At 56.9% G+C, this 18,735-nt stretch overlaps 1 protein-coding gene across 2 annotated transcripts in view; it reads left to right on the top strand.

Annotated features, from left to right (window-relative positions):
• The window catches only part of UBE2O (ubiquitin conjugating enzyme E2 O), a 46,117-nt gene that overhangs the window by 20,014 nt on the left and 7,368 nt on the right, over positions 1 to 18,735 (top strand). Inside the window, exons 2-8 of one of the 2 annotated variants that reach the window (XM_075562251.1) lie at positions 15,959 to 16,018; positions 16,105 to 16,215; positions 17,182 to 17,279; positions 17,556 to 17,619; positions 17,893 to 18,036; positions 18,295 to 18,404; positions 18,509 to 18,584. In XM_075562251.1, the coding sequence (XP_075418366.1) occupies positions 15,959 to 16,018; positions 16,105 to 16,215; positions 17,182 to 17,279; positions 17,556 to 17,619; positions 17,893 to 18,036; positions 18,295 to 18,404; positions 18,509 to 18,584 (663 nt within the window). Of the gene's footprint in view, positions 1 to 15,958; positions 16,019 to 16,104; positions 16,216 to 17,181; positions 17,280 to 17,555; positions 17,620 to 17,892; positions 18,037 to 18,294; positions 18,405 to 18,508; positions 18,660 to 18,735 lie in introns of both variants that reach the window. The other variant, XM_075562250.1, reaches the window with a different exon arrangement.

Genomic DNA, 18,735 nt, shown 5'->3' with positions numbered 1-18,735 from the left:
TCTCATCACTGGTCCTGAAGGGATCATCTGTCCTGGATTCCCTGTGTTTCCGGTTCCTATCTGTACCAATGTACTTTCTCTGGTCTAGCCAGATTTGTAAGGTAGAATTGGGATCATGATAGTGGGGGTGGGGGAGAAAGCATTTCAGAACTAGAGGAAAGTTGTATGTTTCATCATTGCTATTCTGCACCCTGACTGATTAATCTCCTCCCCGAAACCCTTCTGTAAGGGGATGTCCAGTTGCCTACAAATGGGTCTTGGGTTCCCAATCTACACTCCCCCTCATTCACAATGATTTTTTTCTGCTTTGATGCCTGATACCTGATCCCTTCGACACCTCATGATCGCACCGGCTGGTGTGCTTTTTCCATGTGGGCTTTATTGCTTCTGAGCTAGATGGCCGCTTGTTTACCTTCAAGTCTTTTTTTTTTCTTTTTGCATTTAATTTAATTAATTTAGTATTTTTAAAAATCATTTTATTAGGGGCGCATACAACACTTATCACAATCCATACGTACATCAATTGTTTAAAGCACATTTGTACATTCATTGCCTCATCATTTTCAAAATATTTGCTCTCCAACTTTCAAGTCTTTAAGACCCTAAACGCTATATCTTTTGATAGCTGGGCACCATCAGCTTTCTTCACCACATTTGCTTATGTACCCACTTTGTCTTCAGCAATTGTGTAGGGAAGGTGAGCATCATGGAATGCCAGTTTAATAGAACAAAGTGTTCTTACATTGAGGGAGTACTTGAGTGGAGGCCCAATGTCTATCTGCTACCTTAATACTAAACCTATAAATATAGGCACATAGATCTATTTCCCCATCATCATAGATAAATATATTTACATATGTACGCACCTGTATTTAGACCTCTGTAAATACCCTTTGCCTCCTAGCTCTTTCCTCTATTTCCTTTTCCTTTCCTCTTGCCCCACTATCATGTTCAGCCTTCATTTGCATTTCAGTAATTCCTCAGTTACATTACCCTTGGTCACGCCCTACCAGGCCTCCTACACCCTCCTCACCACCTGTTTGGATCACTTGTTCCCCTGTCCCTGGGTTTGTTAACACCACTTCCTCCCCCACCCCACCTCCCCCTCTCCCATGTCCCCCCCCCCCCCCCGAACTGTCAGTCCCTTTGTTTTCTCCTCCAGATTGTTCATCCAGCCTATCTTATTTAGACAGACCTGCGGAGATAATAACATGCAAAACAACAAGATAGAGCAAAACCAAGCAACACAAAACAAAACAACAAGCCAATGACAAAAGCAACAACAAAGGAAAGCCTGTAGTTAGTTCAAGGACTGTTTGTTGGCCTTTAGGAGTGTTTTGTGGTTGAGTCTGATGGGGCACCAAACCCTGGCCCCAAAGTCTATTTTTGGTATTCCCTGGGGACTTCGTTGCTCTGTTCCCCTTGTTGTTTCTTAATGTTTGCTTTGGTGTGGTGGGATCTGATCGAGCACAATTCCCACACTGTCTCCAGTGTTGTCCCTTGTAGGGCTATGGGTCAGTAAGGGATGTCCTGTCTCATAGTGGGGCTGGCCATATGGTCTCTGTATTGGCTGCTCTGAGTGGGAATATCATCCTCCAGGCTTGGTGGGTCAGGTTGTGCTCCACTCTCTCTTCCTCCCCCTTCATGTGCTCCCGGGTGCTCTGATCAGACATATCCCTCTCCCTGAGCTATTGCTTCAGTGCTGTCCTCTGAAATAAATTCTTCTGGGGAGAGGGGCAGGTGTCCACATAGTTGGGATTGGGGCCAGCCCCTCAGAACTCTCCACTGGCTCCCTACTCCATGCCGGCATGTTGCATTCTCATCTTGGAGCACCAGGTTGAAGTCTGGTCCCTCTTTCCCTGTGGAGATATAAACAGTATCCTCCCCTTGGGTGGGTTAGTGCCCTGGGCCCCTGCTTCCAATCTCTTTTCCCCCCCCTTTCCCCACCTCCTTTTTAGGTGTCTACCATGTGTACCCCTGGATGTGGTCTGGCCCTGCCATACTGCTGGTCCTCGCCCAGGAATGCTTGGGTACGGTCGCTTTTCCCCTGTGCCCCTTGTGCATTTCATTTCTAAGCTTACCTCAGCGGACTCATGTTATACTGCCCTTCCGTGCTTGGCTTATTTCACTTAGCATGATTTCCTCCAATTCTTCCCATGTGGCGATGTGCTCCATGCGTTCCTCACTGCTTTTTAGCGATGCATAGTACTCCATTGTATGTTTATGCCACAGTTTTTAATCCATTCGTCTTTTGATGGAAATTTGCATGGTGAGCTGTGCCACAATGAACACTGGAGCGCAGATGTCTGGCCTTGGTTTCCTTCTTGCCTCCTCTGGGTATGTGTCCAGTAGGGGTTGCTGGGTCGTACAGTAGCTCCATTCCATGTGTTTCAGATACCACCAGCTGGATTTCCATGGTGGTCGTACATACTTACACGTTCACCAGTAGTGGATGAGAGTTCCTGTCTCCCCACAGCCCCTCCCATGCTTGTTGCTTTCTGATTTTTTTGAATTGGGTTATCTTTGAGGGTGTTAGGTCGTATCTTATTGTTGTTTTAATTGCATTTCTCTTATGGCTAAAGATCAGAAACATTTTCTCATATGTTTATTGGCCATTCGGATTTTTGCCCCTGTAAAACTTCTGTTCAGGTCCTTTGCAATTAGTTTTTTGGGTTTTTTTTGGTAAGCTAGCAGAGTATTGTAGATTTTAGTAATAAGGCCTTTGTCTGGTGTGTCATTGCTAAAGATGTTTCCCCAGTCCATGGGCTCTCTTATTACACTGTTGGTGAATTCTTTCCATGTACACAAGTGTTTATCTTCAGTATATCCCAATTTGTCTGGCTGATGTTTTCATGGGCACTGATTATGGATCCAAGTAAAACAGAATTCTTGACACTTCAATCTATTCTCTGTTTATCATGATGTTACTGATTGGTGCAGATGTGAGGATTTTTGTTTTCTCGATGTTAAGCCGTCATCCACATATAAATGTTTAATCTCTATGAAGATACGATGCAAATACCATAAAAGTTACCCTTTCAAAGCACACCGACTCCTCACCTCTGCACTCCCCTTATCCAGCCTTTCACATTGACGGTGATTGTGAAAACGCTGCTCTCCTCCTAGTTCGCACAGTGGCAAAGCACACCTGGCTGTACTGAACACCCAGGTGCGAGGTGACGGCACCACTGGCTGTGATGGCAGGGCCGTGGTTCTCAGCCGTTTGGCACTTAGGTAGTGATGTACTCACTGCCAACGAGTCAATGCCGACTCACCCAGTGACCCTGAAGGACAGAGTAGGACTGCCCTGTGGGTTTCCGAGACTGCCAGTCTTTAGGGGAGTAGAGAACCTCGTCTTCCTTCCATGGAGCGGCTGGTGGTTTCAAACTGCTGACGTTGTGGTGAGCAGCTCAGTGCATAACCCCAGTGCCACCAGGGCCCTCGGCAGTGACACAGGCGTCCTCGTTTCCACAAGCTGACTACATCTTTGGCCCTCACCATCCATGAGTGAGGAGTGAGTGGGTGCAGTCCCAGTGGTACACGCACACAATTGTATCAGAACTCATCGCCACTGGGCGATTCTGACCCGTAAAGACCCTGCAGGACAGGGTAGAGCGCCTGTGTGGATTTTGAGAATGTCACTCTTTCCAGGAAAAGAAGCCTCAGCTTTCCTGTGGAGTGGCTGGTGGTTTTGAACTGCTGATCTTGTGATTAGCAGCCCAGTGCATGACCACTATGCCACGGGGCTCCTAAACGGAGTTGTATCACCAACTCACACTCAGACTCACTGCCTCGAGTCGACCCTGTAGGACAAGGCAGAATGCCTTCTGCGGGAAAACTCATCCTTCTCTTGAGGAGCGGCTGGTGGTTTTGAACTGCTGGCCTTGCCGTCAGCAGCCCGACATAGCCCACTGCGCCACCAGGGCTTTCCATGCATATGTACACGAACACACACTCAGGCTCTGTCTGGCAGGCGTGTGTACAGCCATCACACTGTCTAATGGTAGGACATTGCATCCCTACAATAAGCTCCATACCAACCAGCAGCCACCTGTCCCACTCCCTCGCCTAGCCCCCGCAGCCTCTTCCTGTCCCTGTGGCTCTGCCTGCTCTGGACAGTGGAGTAAGGCAGGCCTTGTGACAGGTGGGCTTCCTCTTAGCAGCATGTGTCCAGGCGCATGCATGTGGCAGCACTGATTTTATGGCCGGATAACATGCTACCACACGTGTGCATCCCATGTTGTGTGCAAGTCACCTGGCGATGCGCACGGGGCTGCTGCCACCTGTTGGCTGTGCAGGCTCATGCCATGATCTCCGCGTTGCCGGGTACTCGGGTACTCTGCCCAGGAGCGTGGCTGTGGGATCTTTGAGGAACTAACCGCCCCTGGCTTCCAGTGTGGCGACCGCGTTTCGCATCGCCGCAGCGTGAGTGAGCACTTGGCCTTCTCCACGTTGTCACCGGCACTGAGGCCCCTCCTGCTGGCTGTGAAGTGGCGTCTCATGATGATGTGGGTCTGCGGCTCCCTCATCACGAGTGAGGGCAAGCATCTTTTCCAGAGTTTGCTGGTCGTGTGGGTGTCTTCTCTGAAATAATTCCTATTTAAACACTTCGCCTGGGTCTCAGGGCTGGTTGGTGGCTCGCCTTCTCCACCCTGCATTTGGGTGATCTCTGCCGGTGGGCAGGTTCTGGGAGCAGGGGCCCTGTCTGTGTCATTGAGTCTGGGCCAGGCATCTTGCATTCCCTTAGGATGTGCCTGCCCTTTCCTATTTATAGGGGACTCCAAGCCTCACTGCCACCGAGTGGGTGCTGACGCACAGCAACCCTGTGGGTTTCCAGGACTTGGTGGGCGTAGAGAGCCGTATCTTTCTCCCGAGAGGGGACTAGAGACCCTCACAGTAGACGAAAAGGCCTTTAAACCCCAAGCCTTTCCAAAAACAAGGTTGCAATTATTTGTGGAATCTCCCTGGAATAAAAAAAGTATTGCCAGTGTTTTTTCTTTATTAGTATTGTGATTTGGGTGGCAGGTTTTCCGGGCAAGTTGGCTTTGAATTGGTGGGCATGGTGTTTGGCGCTGCGGGATGCAATCCCCGCCCTGCCCCGTTCATCTTCCTGGCGCTGGCTGGCCTGGGACAAAGGCTGCCCTTCTGGTCCAGATACGGGCTGGCTCCCCAGCCCCAAGGAGCGTGACTGCCCTGGTGCCCTGGTGTTCTGGTCCACTTTATTGGCCTCTCTGCTGTTTGACGGAAAGGCGAGTTACAGGGTGCATTGGGTCCTATACTTGAGGGTATCGAAGGGCAGCGCCTTGGGGGTCCCCCGTCTCGCTTAGACCAGGCTCTGTGAGGACTTTGAGTTTTGTTGCACTTTCTCAGCTACTCTGTCCAGGACCTCCTGCTGTGGTCCTTTCGGGGTGAGGGCGGCTCTGGTCTCAGGGTCACGGGTGGAGGCGGCGTTCTTATGGCCCGGTCCTTTGGGTTCCCTTCACTCTTGCCGACAGCCCGGCAGGAAGTTGCCAGGTAGCCTTCTCAGGCAGTAGGCAACTGTCCAGTATGTGCCAGCGTAGGCAACAAGTCCAGTGGTAGCTGAGTAGTCGTCGCCGCCCAGACTGTAGCCCCCCAGAGAAGAGGGTGTGTTTCTAGCGTACCATCTGCCCGCCTGGGTCTCTCGCTGGCCAGAACCTAAGCAGGAGTATGGAGCCTTTGTTGATGGACGCCATGCTCTTTCACAGTTGAGTCGAGGTCCTCCCTCCTTGTGACAGTCTTCAGCCCTGGTGCTGTCGGGACACGCTGCTTGCAAGGCCTGTGGGGCCATGAACTCCCGTATTGTGCCTGGGGCCCGCCTTCCGACATGGCAAGCTCTCTGTCTGCTGAGGGGCACGTGGCCACTGATTATGCCCTGTGACTCTCACTGTGGTTGTTTTCAGCTTTGAGTGCCAGAGTCTGGTTTAACTATCTAAGGGTGCAGGGTGCCGCTCTCCCACACCTGCCAACTGACCCTGGTGGCCAGGAGCCCCTCTGGACCCAGACCCAGTCTGATGTGACCGCCTCACGAGCCAGGAGAATCTCCACCCTGACCTTTGAGACCCAAAAGAGCTTCAAGGAGTTGGATGGCCACAGTGGCTGCAGCCATGGGCTCAGGCCTGCGTAGTGTGAGGACGGTGCAGGATGGGGTCCCTCTGAGCCGGAACTGACCCTCCGCCACCTAACGGCAGCCCCAGAGCAGGGCGATGGGGAGGGCTAGTGCAGTGGGGCCCTTTGTACCAGCTCCACTCAGAAAAGCGGGTGCAAGAGCCCTCGGGGCGAGCTGGCCTCGGATGTAGTCAGAAAGTGTCTATCGGAAGGTTCCAAAGTGGTGAGCGTGTGAGTTGCTGCTTTGCTGGTTTTCTTCCCCTCTCTCCGTGACGGAAATACGTGAGCACAGCTCCAGGTGAAGGTGGGGAGCGCTCTGCCTGGCGCAGGGCAGAGGTGGTGGCTGAGCACACTGTGAAAGTGACACAGACTCGGAAACTCGCGAGAACCGGGGGTGGGGAGAAGACAGTGGGCAAGGAGTCTTGAGTCTGGGGAGATGGACGGTAAAAGGGAAACTGCGGGGGCAGAGGAAGATGTCGGAGGCCCGAACAAGGAAAGAGTTGATGCAGCAGACAGAAGAAACCCTCAAGGCATGGAGTGACTGTGTTCTTAGCCACTCGAGCCCGTACCATGTCCATGGATTAAAGCTCAATAGGAAAGAGCTCTTTCAGACAGCTCTAGTATACATATTTCTTAAGTTGAAGAACCATAAACACTTAATGTTGAGCGGTTCTGTGGATCAGAAGGGACAGGGAAAGGAAGGACGGACACGTTCAGAGAAACGGGAATTGTCTCCAGAATTCACGGTCACAGGGTCCTCGACTGGTGGGTGGAAAGGCCCTAACTGTGGCGTGGCATGAACTTCCAGGACTCTGGGGACAGTGAAGCTTCCAGAGAGAGAGCGCGCAGGGTGTGTAGCACAGGTGGGGAGCCAGCCTGGCGTCCGGCTGTCAGCCAGCTGGGAGGCTGAGCCAAAGCCAAACGCACTAACATGGAGTCGATGCCAGTTCATGGTAACCCATAGGGCAGGCTCGCACTGCCCCTGGGGTTTCCCAGACTCGCCTCGTCTGGTCACGCTAGCGCGTCGGCACCCTTCCATGACAACCACTTAAAAAGCCTTGCCAGCATCTCGCCAAGCCAAGAAGAGAGAAGGGGTGGGGGGGCAGAGTGAGCTAGCCGCCTGGTTAGGGACCAGGAACCAGGAGGGAGAGCAGCCAGAGGGCCACAGAAGTGATGCCAGGACAGGCAGGCGTGTTCCATAGTCCTCACAAGCCCCCACCCGCGGCCCCCATGTCTGTGCGACTGCTAGGCAATGGCAGCGGTGCTGTAAATACGTAGAGCTAAAAGAAGGAGTAGAAAGAAATCAGAGACAAGGCCTCAAGACCCCGCTCAGACCTCTAGAAATGAGAACTCTCGCGATTGAATTTAAATCCAGGGTCAGTGTCAACGGCTGCGGGAAGAAATGTGACCAGAGGGCCAGGACTCGGCGAGAAAGAGGTGGTCCGTGCCAAGGAGCAGACTGCGAGGCCCAGGGAGGGGCCCGCAGTACAGAGCAGCCCAGAGACAAAGACAGACTGCCCCAGAGCGACCATTGAGGCCGGATGCCCACGGGGAAAGCTTGCACATGCGGTGGCCATGTCCTCCTCCAGCACCGGCTCCCCTATCGTTCAAGGGCGGGAGCAGAGCCGAGGGAAGGCGGAGGCAGCCTGCCTGCCTTCTCAGGAGGGAGAAACTGGAAACCCAGGCTCCAGTGAGCGCCCCTCGACAAAGGAGACTTGGGATGCACATCCAGACCCGCTGTCAGACAGCATTTCGTTAGAGCTGCAACCGCTGAGTTTACTGTTCAGCCTTTTCAGGGTCTTTGGTTTTTCACTTTTAAACTTGTGCATGCATTACTTTGATAAAAAGAAAACTGACTTTAAGAATCTACTCACGTAGCAGCCTAACAGTAGAAAGACCAAGCCAAAGTCAACTGCTATGGAGTCAGTGCAGACCTCCAGCCCACCCCGTAGGGCGGGTAGAGCTGACCATGTGGGTTTTCAAGACGTAACTCTTCGCAGGAGCAGAAAGCCTTGTCTTTCTCAGGGTGGCTGGTGGTTTCAAACTGCTAGCCTCGCAGGTGGCAGCCCGGTGCACACACACAGGTTCCCTCTAGAAGAGTAGGCATGTGGTGTTTTTAGCAATGGGCAAGGCAAGACCACCAAATGTAGGTGGAGTCGGCACAGCTTGACCACGGTCAGTGGAGACACAAAGACGTACAGGAGAAAAGGGGGCAGTTTTGGTAAATGCCACAAGCCCCAAACCAAACTCACTGCCGTCAGGCACTGCTGACTCATGGCGACCCTGTGGGTTTCCGAGACAAAGGCCTGTCTTCCTCCTGAGGAGCTGCTGGTGGTTTCGAACTGCCGACCATGCAGATCGCAGCCCAACACATGACCACTACACCACCGGGACTCCATGAAATGCAGTAACAGACCACTTTATAGCAGTAACGGCACCGAAAAAGTGTGTGTGGTTCCCTAGGTAGATGCGTGGGTGGACGAGTGGGGGCACAGGGCCGTGCGTGCCTGTGTGCACCGCGCCAGCGTGTGCGCTGCGTGAGCAGTCTCGCTCATAACAGCACACGGGGCCCTGGTACAGGGCTCTCCTATGAAGATCCAGATCCCATGGGGCTGCTGGCCTGGGCTCAGGCTTTCTCATCAGCTTGTCCCCGACAGCCCATGAGCTGCTTCGAGCTGCCCTTCTCTGGAACCAGCACTGGCCATGGACCAACGGCGGGGGGTCTTTAGGGGAGACCCGTCCCCGCTGCTCAGGGCCTCGGCCCACCTTGGTGCCATCACTGTTGGAGGAACTTGGGAGCTGAGTCATTCCATGCTCCTGAATGGCAGTGCTCTGAGGCGGAGCGGTGACCCTGCACCCAGAGAGGAGGTGGTCAGTGTTTGCAGAGAACACAATTTTAGCCCCACACCTGTGTCTGCCCACATCTGGCAAAGCAAGAGGGGCAAGAGTCAAGCAGAAAGTTCTAACCGCAGGGGCGCAGTGGGCTAAGAATGGTGCTGCTTACTGCTGGAAAGTTGATGCTTCAAACCCACCATCCGGTCCCTGGGGAACAGACAAGGAGGCAGCCTGATTCCCTGGAGTTTGACAAGCGTGGGGCCCACAGTGCAGCTCCACTCCAGCCTGAGTCGGAATCAACTTGTCGGCAGTGGGATTGGTTTGGGGTTGGATTCACTTCCCCAAGTCCCTTTCCTCTGGTCTTATGTCACCGTGCCGTCCCCATTGCTGCATCTCAGACACTCAGCCTGTACACGCGGGCTGAGAATGGCGCAGGTGTGTGTCCATGGTGGCTGTGCAGATGGGGCACCTGGGATGCCGTCTGAGATCACGGGCCCCCTCGGCTTTGCCGGCCCACTGAGAGCAGACTAGGCACGGATCTCAAAGGGGCTGCTGCTGACGCTGTGGTGTTGCTGGAGTCTTGGAGCTTGAGCCTCAGGTGTCAATCCATGGTGGCCAGGCAGTGGCTCGGTTGGTTCTGTATGCTTTAGAGCAATTGAGGCGAGCTGTGCTCACCAGGGCTGGAGGAATGTGATGGCGTGGTGGTCACAGTGGACCCTGGGAGCCCCCTCCAGAGACGGTGAGGCTGGCTGCGCTGGTTCTTCACTGAGGACAATGGCCATGCCTGTCATGGGGTCTGGGATCCGCTGTCATGAACCCCGGGGTCTTACATCTCTCCCCTGCAGCTTCCTTGTCAGGAAGAACTCTGCAGCTAGACATCCTTTGTCTGGGGACAGTGCTCACAGGCAACCCCACCATGCTCTGGGGTGTGTGTGTGTGTGTGTGTGTGTGTGTGTGTGTGTGTGTGTGTGTCCCAGTGTGTCTCCCGTGTGATCTCCCGTGTGATCTCCCTGTGTATGGCTGGGTTCTGGTGTGGTTGTGTTTGTGTGTTCTTGTATGTAGCTGTGCCCTGGTGTGTCTGTATTTGAGTGCCCGTGTGTGTCTCCTGTGTGTGGCTTGGCCCTGGCATACCTGTGTGTATGTCCATGTGTGTGTGTGCACGCGCGTGCTTGCCCTGGCATAGCTCTGCACGTGACTGTAAGTAATAACAGGGCCCAGGAGGAAGCAGTGGCCAAGGACCGGGCTCCCCTGCCTTTTCTACTATATTTGCATTTTTAAAAATAGCTATGCTGAGCACATGCTTTTCCTGGGAGGCGGCCTCTGCTCTGCAAAGCACAGTGCTCCATCAGTGAGCTCCTGGACGCTTGGGGTGTGAACAGAGGTGGCTCTGCAGACTTCCTGCACAGGGAGGCACGCTGTGGGGGCGGAAGATGTCCTGTTTGTGTGGGCTGCAGTGGGGAGCCCAAGAAAGGGGTCTGACCACCGTTGGAGGGGTCTGGGCCGAGGGCCCAGGTAGGCATGCCTGTGAGACTGAATGTGCTGCTCTGAGCACTGGGCTCCTGGAAGCTGCTGTCCTGCCCCCACGTGAGGGAGGTGGCAGGTGTGTGTCCTCCATCCCCATGGAAGCCCACTGTCAGACTTGGAGGGCAGCTGGGCAGGGTCAGCAGGCATGTCCTGATGTGGGCTGGGGCCAACCTGGTCCAGAGTCTGGTCTGGACCACCCGAGGAGAGTCAGGTCCCAGGTGGGACCTGGGGCTTAAGGGCATGGTGCCTGTGTCTCTGTCCCTGCCCCCCCCTGACCCCCAGGAAGGCCTGCCCCCCGCCTCCGACCCGGGAGTGAGAGCTAGGGGTCTGTGCATCTCACAGGCTGAGTATTTTAAGCCACTTTGCTTTGACACCTTGATTCTCCAGCCTTTATTCTTAGTGTCTTTTAAATTAGCGTCTGCCCTTAGCGCCCAGGCCAGGCCTTGATTAGAGGGGGACGCTGGCTGCAGCAGGAAGAGTGTAGCCAGCTGGTTATCTCAGTCTCCCAGGGGCCAGAGGTGGGTCAGTCACCCTGCAGTGAAGCCCTCCCTGGTGGAGACCTCTCCCCCCCTGGGACCCTGATGGAGAGCTCCCCCCTGAGTCTCTGAAGGAGTGCTCCCCCTGGGGAACCTTTTGGAGAGCCCCCCAGGGACCCTGAGAGGGAGAGGCCCCTCCGACCCCTCCTGGGAACCTGATGGTGGAGAGCTAGCCGACCTGGTCCTCCCCTGGACTGTGGACCTGGCAGCCCTTTGAGCACTGCTTCATGACCCTTCAAGCGCCCACTCTGGCCAGCATGGTGGTCCAGCGGCTCCTCTGCATGGTGGCCCTGAAACAGGATGTGCAGAGGGGGTGCTCGAGGTCAGAGGCGTTTCCGGATGCTGCCGGACCTGCGCAGTCTTCATGCTCCTGGGCGGCTGGGGTCTGTTGTGACCCTGTGGCCGTCTGTCTCAGGAAGGGGCTCCCTCGCTCTCCCTGGCGCTGGGTCTCCTGAGGATGGGTCCACTTCCGACCCCAGGTGCGTCTTCCTTCTGGGGTACGATGACTGAGTCAGGCTGCAGAGGTCTCCTGAAGACAGTGGGCAGGGCCAGCACTGAGTGGCCCTGTGCAGGCCAGGTTCTCTTTCCAGTCCGGGGCTGACGTGTCACCTGGCTTGGGTGTCTGGTGTGGGGCTGGAGCGGCTGTGGGAGTGGCTGAGGGGCTGTGTGGAAACAACTTGTGGGACGCAGAGTCCTGGGGGCTGCATCCGGGGGACTGGTCCCCCACCACCCAGCGACACTGAGATACAGGGCTGGAGCGGGGGCAGAGAAAGGAGCCTGAGTGTCCTCTAACTACCAGCAGGAACCGCCAGTGGCCCAGCTGGTGTCCAGCACTGACTCCCTGATATAGGAGCGTCCGTGACAGCTAAATCAGAAACAAACAGCTGGCCCTGGGCACAAGTGGTGGCCCCTTGCTTCTGCAAGGTGTCCTGTGGACTTTCTGCAGAGCACCCCCTCTGCAGAGTGGCTCCCAAGTCTCGCCCAGGCCCACCCCACCCGTTTGCAAGATTTCCACAAAGCATTTCAGTGGTCCATCTGAGCATTGCTTCTGGCAGGGTGAGTGTACGCCACGCGTGCAAATTCCATGTGAGTGTAATGTGAGCATTTGTGTTCTGAGAACATTACTCTGAGTGAGTGTGCTCCCAGCACGTGCCCTCAGGGTGCCTCTTCTCTGAGGTGTGTCCCCTGTGAGAGAGTATCGAGCACATGGACCTGAGCTCGTGTACACTCTGTGAGTGTACTCCGTGTCCAGCGGAGCTCTGTCTGGGCTGCTCCGAGCCTCACCCCAGGCCCCTGCTCATGCAGACCAGGGCCTATTTTCTCAGCAGTCTGCTTGGGGCCCGCAGGATGGGCCCTGGGAGCTGTGGCCCCAGCAGGAGAGGCATTAAGCAGGGAGAAATTACTGGCTGCTTGCTCATGGTCACTGTCCCGGCCCTGGCTCACATGGGACTGCTGGTGAGCCCGGGAGCACATTTCAGGACTTCATGACAAAACCAAGAGGTCACGTCAGCTGCCAGGAGTCCCAGGGCTACGGAGTCACCAAGCCAGTAGGTGCCCAGCACCCAAGGGTGTCCGGTTCATCTGCCTCCAAATAGGCCCTGCAGATACTCAGTCAACACAGGATCCTTGGGGTGTTGCCAAGGTGCAGACATTCCCAAGAAGCTCCAGAGGGTGCTGGCAGGGAACACACACACACACACACACACACACACACACACACACACACACACACACCACCACCACCACCACCACCACCATCACCCACCACAACCACCACCACCCCCCCACCCCCAGGTCAGCACCAAGGTCTCCACTCTCCGGGCTGACAGAAGCAGTTTGCTAGGGGACCTTCAGCCAGAGGGGGTCAGCTCTAGGAAGGTACTCTGCCTACATGACTAGCCTGCTCTCCTGCTCACTTGCGGTACCTGGCATGCCCAGGAAGCCCCTTGTGGCCTGTGAAAGTCAGCCCTCTTCAGGCCCACTGGCTGGACTAAAGAGTGCGCATGTGAATGGAACAGGAAGTTACTTCTGGGGACGGCAGGCTTCTCATCAAGTGCCCTGAAGCCAGGTTGACAGGCCAGGTCCCAGCACAAGGCCACAGCTGCTGGCTCTTTCCAGAGCTGGCCTGGCCAGGTCACCCCAAGCAACGCAGACTCTCCAGTAGCTCTACCACTGGCCCTTGGCCGGCCCTCACTTAGCAGCCACGCCCTCCTGGGCCCACAGTGACTGCAGCTGCGGCTCCAGGCAGTGGGGGGTGGGGGCATCAGTGGGGGCCTCTGGGCTGCATCGGAAGATCAGGAGAGGGGCTCCTGGGGACCAGGCAGCCCGGGGCAGACGTGTGTGATGGGAAGTAAGTGTGAGCAAGATCCCGTGCGCCTAGGCCTCCTGCCTTCCCCCCTTTCCAGCCACTGGGAAATGGGGCCACTGTTATCAGTACCGTTGCCATCTCTGTCCTTGTTGTTGGGTGCCCCAGCAGTTCCTTCCCACCCACTCTTGACTGGTGACCAGAGTAAGACCTTCCCCATAGGGTTCCCCCGGCTGTACCTCTGTATGGAGAGGCCCCAGGGCATCGTGGGTGACGCGTTAAGACTGGTACCCACAAGGGCAGCAGCTCTAAACCACCCGTCGCTTCGCAGGAGGAAAACGGGCTTTCTGTTCCTGTAGAGAGTCACAGTGTGGAAGCCCACCGAGCGGCTCTGCTCTGTCCATAGGGTGGCCATGAGTCAGAATCGCTCGGCGGCAGTGAGCTTGAGCTTGAATCTCCAGGGAGCAGATTGCTGACCTTCTCGAGGAGCTGGTCCCCGACAGCATGTCCACCGGACTGGAGATTAGCCTTGCCATCCTCACTCGCTCCTAAGGAGCGTCCTGGCCGGCCGTGCTTGTCCCCTGGCACTCAGTGTCCCTCCCCTACGCCGCCCCTCATCGCTCCTCGATGACGCGAACCATTGGAGACACGGTGACGGACTAGCTGCTCCTTAGCCTTTGAAGCGGCGTCTTTGCCTTTTAGTGCCTTAAAGAGCGGTCTCGTCCATCAGATTTGCCCGGTGCAGCACGTAGTTTGATTCTGTGGCTGCGGCTTTGATGGGCATTGGTGGTGGACCCAAGTAAAGTGACATCCTGGACAACGTCGTCTTTCTGCCAAGCACCAGGATGTCATCTGTTGGTCCGGTGCGGACACTTTGTTTTCTTTAGGTTACAACGTAATTCTTAACAGCGTCTCTGATCTTTGATGGCAGTTGTTCAAGTCCTCTTCGTTTTTTGGCTCATAAGGTTGTCTTACCTGCATGTCAAAGGTGCTTAGTGAGGCTTGCCCCATCCGGACGCTACACTCTTCTTCCTAGAGCTCAGCTCACGTGGCCCCCAGCAGGTTCCCGGTGGAGTGGAGACCCGGAACAGCGGGATGTGGGTTTGCGGGGAGCAGCACAGCGCCCTGTGGTGTTGACAGCCAGCAGGGCCCTGCTCTGGGTCATCCCTGCCACGGCGAGGCGACAGGTCTGACTCAGGGACCTACAGGCAGAGCAGTCCTGCATCTCGTCCCCCTCAGGGTGCCGGGTGTTCTGAGTGCTTAACACCTGACCTTCCAAGGCTGCTTTGTGACTGCATAAAACCACCCTCGGACATGCCCTGGCGTGCACCAGAAGCCGGGGAAGGGACATCCAGACCATGCTTCCCCTGTCCTCAGCGCCACCATGCTGCGGGGGTGGGGGACCATGCAGCCCGAATTCAAGTCGCAGCTCCTCCTCTTCCTAGCCGGGCGACCGCGGAAGAGTGGCCTGTGTTCTTTCCGTCTCGGCTTACCTGTCCTGGAAATGGGAGGGCATAGTGCCTGCTTTTCGTTCGGGTAAGTGTGGGGTTGCTAACTGCAAGGTCAGAGTTCAAATCTACCAGCCGCTCTGCGGAAGCAAGCTGAGTTTAATGGACTTGAACACTGTGGAGGGGGGCTGTGAGCTTCCAGGGGCGGCTTGTCTCAGGACAAGCTCCCAGGCTGCCCTCAGCACATCTGCCAGGGTAGGCGCTGCCAGGCCTTGTGAGGCGGGAGGGACCCATGAGAGCGGTGCCAAGGTGTGAAAGACATTGTGGCCCCTGCATATGTGCTGTCCCTTACTTTGCTTGTCTAAAGGCCAGGAAAGAAGCCGGGACTACAGGCAGGCTCAGCACTGGGCTGTTAGCTGAAAGGGTGGCTGTTCGAGCCCATCAGCTGCTCCACCGGGGAAAGATGAGGCCGTCTGCCCCTTGAAGGCCTAGCACACAGCAGTTCTGCCCACAGGCTTGCTGGAAGGTGTTGGGTTTGGGTTAGGGATGGGAGCACCACCCCTCCCTCTGCAGTCATCTGTCAGGAGAGAGGGAGGTACTGTCCTGGAGACCCAGACCCTGCAGGTCATCCCTGCCAGGGCTCCACAGAGGTGCCTCAGTGTCCCCTGTGCCTGGAGTCAGGGACATGGTGCCCTGGGGCAGGACATGGTTCTGCCTCATGGCACTGTGCTGCCCCTGATCCCCAAATGCCTGCCTGGGGTGGGTCTTGGCATCTCTCTGCTCAGGGGCCTGGGCAGCCTCTGGTTGGGTGTCCAAAGTACCACGACTTCCAGTTTCTATGGCAACTTGAAACCCTGCAATTGTGGCTTTGCGAAATCTAAAACAGGAGCAGGGACTGGGATGGGGTGGGGCGGCATGGAACATCCCCTACCAGACTGAGGTCGCAGTCTAGGAAGGTTTTTGAGGTTGGGAAGTGGCTCCCCCGTGCCAGTGCGCCCAAGCAGAGCATGCCACCTGCCATGGCGCACTGATGGCTGGCTCAGGGGAAGGCAAAGTCTGACCCGGGCTCATGGAGACTACTGGGACCGGTCACCCGCCACTCGGTCAGTGTGGTCAGAGGTGCCCTGCATGGGGTACTGGCAGTGCCTGTGGGCTGGCCTCTCACGTGAAGCTCCCTCTTACAGCTGAAGCTGGAAGACCGCTCTGTAGTGCCTCGAGACGTGGTCCGGCACATGCGCCCCACTGTGAGTCCTGGGCAGGGGTGGGGGCAGGGCGTGGGAGGGGCTGGGCCGCTGCCCACGGTGCCTGAGGCCGGCTCCCTCTCGCCCAGGACAGTCAGTGTGGCACAGTCATCGACGTGAACATCGACTGTGCCGTCAAGTTGATCGGCACCAACTGCATCATTTACCCCGTCAACAGCAAGGACCTGCAGCACATCTGGGTAAGCCCCGTCCTCTCAGGGCGCTTCTGCAGCCCCGCCCTGCCCCCCCTGTCATCCCTCCTCCCCTGGGACATTTGAGAGCAACTCCCAATATGTTGCCCCGAATACTCCTACCCAGTCCACAGAGCCAGCCCTGCCCAACACAGGACCCCAATTAGGTGGCACATCATTTACGCACCCACTGACTGAAGGCAGCGGCGGCTCTGCTCTGTCCTGCAGCAGCAGCAGCTGTGCTTTCTGGTGGCTCAGGTGCCCTGGCCCACCTGCACTTCCTCCGCTCCGCCCTGGGGCTGCTGTGCTGTTTCCCGCATGCGCGTGCACGCACACACAGGCGCGCAGAGGTGCACCAGGACCTCCGCACACACAGGCTCGGTTCCAGCCTGCCGCAGTGATGCAAGCCGCCCGAGCCTGCGGGTGCCCCCACCCCGCCTGCAGAAGGGACACTGACATGGGCCGTAGACTGCTAAGTGTACACTGGCATGATGGTGAAGGAGTGTGCTCTCCTCGCAGGGCTGCCACAACTTCTGTGAGCAGAGAGGGCGCTGGCTGCAGAGCACAGGGTGGCAGACCTGCAGACAGTTTATTTTGGGGGGAGGGGGGTGCTTCACAGCGCTCATGAGGGGAGGACTGAGAAGGCCGTGGACTGCCCACCAACTTTCTGTACGCCTCTCCTGCAGCCTCCACCTGCAGCACCCACCTCCACTCCCGCACCCCTCTACAGACTACTGTCTCATGACCCCCACCTGGGATCACCTCACTTCTGGTGCACATATCCAGTGTCCCGACCCCCCAACGGAACCCTCAGGGAGAAGGGGGTGGGATTCTGCTGACGACTGGACGGGGAGTGTCCTGGCAGCAGACATGCAGGGTCCTGCCTCCCCTGCGTCTGGGGAGCCCAGGTGCCCCTGCCCAGGACAGCATTCTTACTGCTCACCATCTCACCGGCCCTGTCGCCTTGGCCCACAGCCCTTCATGTACGGGGACTACATCGCCTATGACTGTTGGCTGGGGAAGGTCTATGACCTGAAGAACCAGATCATCCTGAAGCTGTCTAATGGCGCCAGGTAGGGGCGGTGGTGACAGGGGGCGGGGTCAACAGGAGCTACAAGCCAGACCCTGAGCTGCCCTGGTCAGCTGCTTGGGGCATTGTCACCGATGGTACCTACAGGCCAGGGGTTTTCTTTTAAAGACGGATGGTGACAGGCACCTGGCCACTCGAGGTGAGGGTCAGCTGAGAGTCAGATTAGCACCAACTGGGAGGCAGGGCTGCTGGGAGATGCCTCGGGCCCCCTCAGGCTCCCTGGATACAGTGTGTGACCTCACTCCATCCTCGGTTCCAGGTGCTCCATGAACACGGAAGATGGCGCCAAGCTCTACGATGTCTGCCCCCATGTCAGCGACTCGGTGAGCGGGCTCGGCCCAGGGTCTGGGTGCAGGACGAGCGCTCGCCACCTCCCACTTTGTCTGGGCTAGTGTGCGCACACCGGAGCGTGGGACTCCCAGCCCCTGGGCAGCTTGAGGAGGGCCTCAGGGAGTGTGGAGGTCCAAGGTGGGGTGGCAGCGCTGTGTGTGTATTGGTGTGTGTGTCGGGGCTGGGAGCAGAGGACCTGCGAGGAGCACCCATTCCAGGGAGGAGGCACGGCTCACAAGAACTTTCCCCAACCCCAAATCTTGCAGGGCCTCTTCTTCGACGATTCCTACGGCTTCTATCCGGGCCAGGTGCTCATTGGTCCCGCCAAGATCTTCTCCAGCGCCCAATGGCTCTCGGGGGTCAAGCCCGTGCTCAGCACCAAGAGCAAGTTCCGGGTGGTGGTGGAAGAGGTAGGGGCCAGGGCCTGCAGGGGGCGGGGGGCTTGGGGGCGCCCTCAGTAGCTGCCATGACCCTCTTGGTCTGCGGGCTGAGGGGGGCACATTGGACTGGAGACTGGCAGTATCCCTGGGGGCAAACAGGAAAGAGTGGTCAGCCAGGGCAGGGCGTGCCCAGGTGTGTCCACTCATGGTGGGCAACCAAGTGGTCTAGTTTCGGGCAGTGCTTGGCCGCTGCCCTAATGGGCCAGGTTGCCCTCTGCCCATCCCCAGGTGCAGGTGGTGGAGCTCAAAGTCACATGGATCACCAAGAGTTTCTGCCCCGGGGGCACGGACAGTGTCAGCCCCCCGCCCTCTGTCATCACCCAGGAGAATCTAGACAGGTGAGCTCCACCCACTCTACCTCCCACCCAGGTGCTTGCCTTGGGCGGGTGGGGTTTGTGTCGGTGTGAGGAAGCTCAGCTTGGCCGTGCCCATCTCCCCATAGGGTGAAGCGTCTCGGATGCTTTGACCACGCTCAGCGGCAGCTGGGGGAGCGCTGTCTGTATGTCTTCCCAGCCAAGGTAGAGCCGGCCAAGATGACCTGTGAATGTCCAGAGAAAAACTGCGCCCAGGGGGAGGGCTCTATGGCCAAGAAGGTATGTCCTGGGCCCGTGTGGCTGACACCCGGCAGCAAGGATGGTCGCCACCTCCTGGTGGGCAGCTCTGATGACC

This window comes from Tenrec ecaudatus, chromosome 10 (genome assembly GCF_050624435.1).
Source record: "Tenrec ecaudatus isolate mTenEca1 chromosome 10, mTenEca1.hap1, whole genome shotgun sequence".
Taxonomy (NCBI): Eukaryota; Metazoa; Chordata; class Mammalia; order Afrosoricida; family Tenrecidae; genus Tenrec; species Tenrec ecaudatus.
This window is presented reverse-complemented; position numbering and strand designations above follow the sequence as displayed.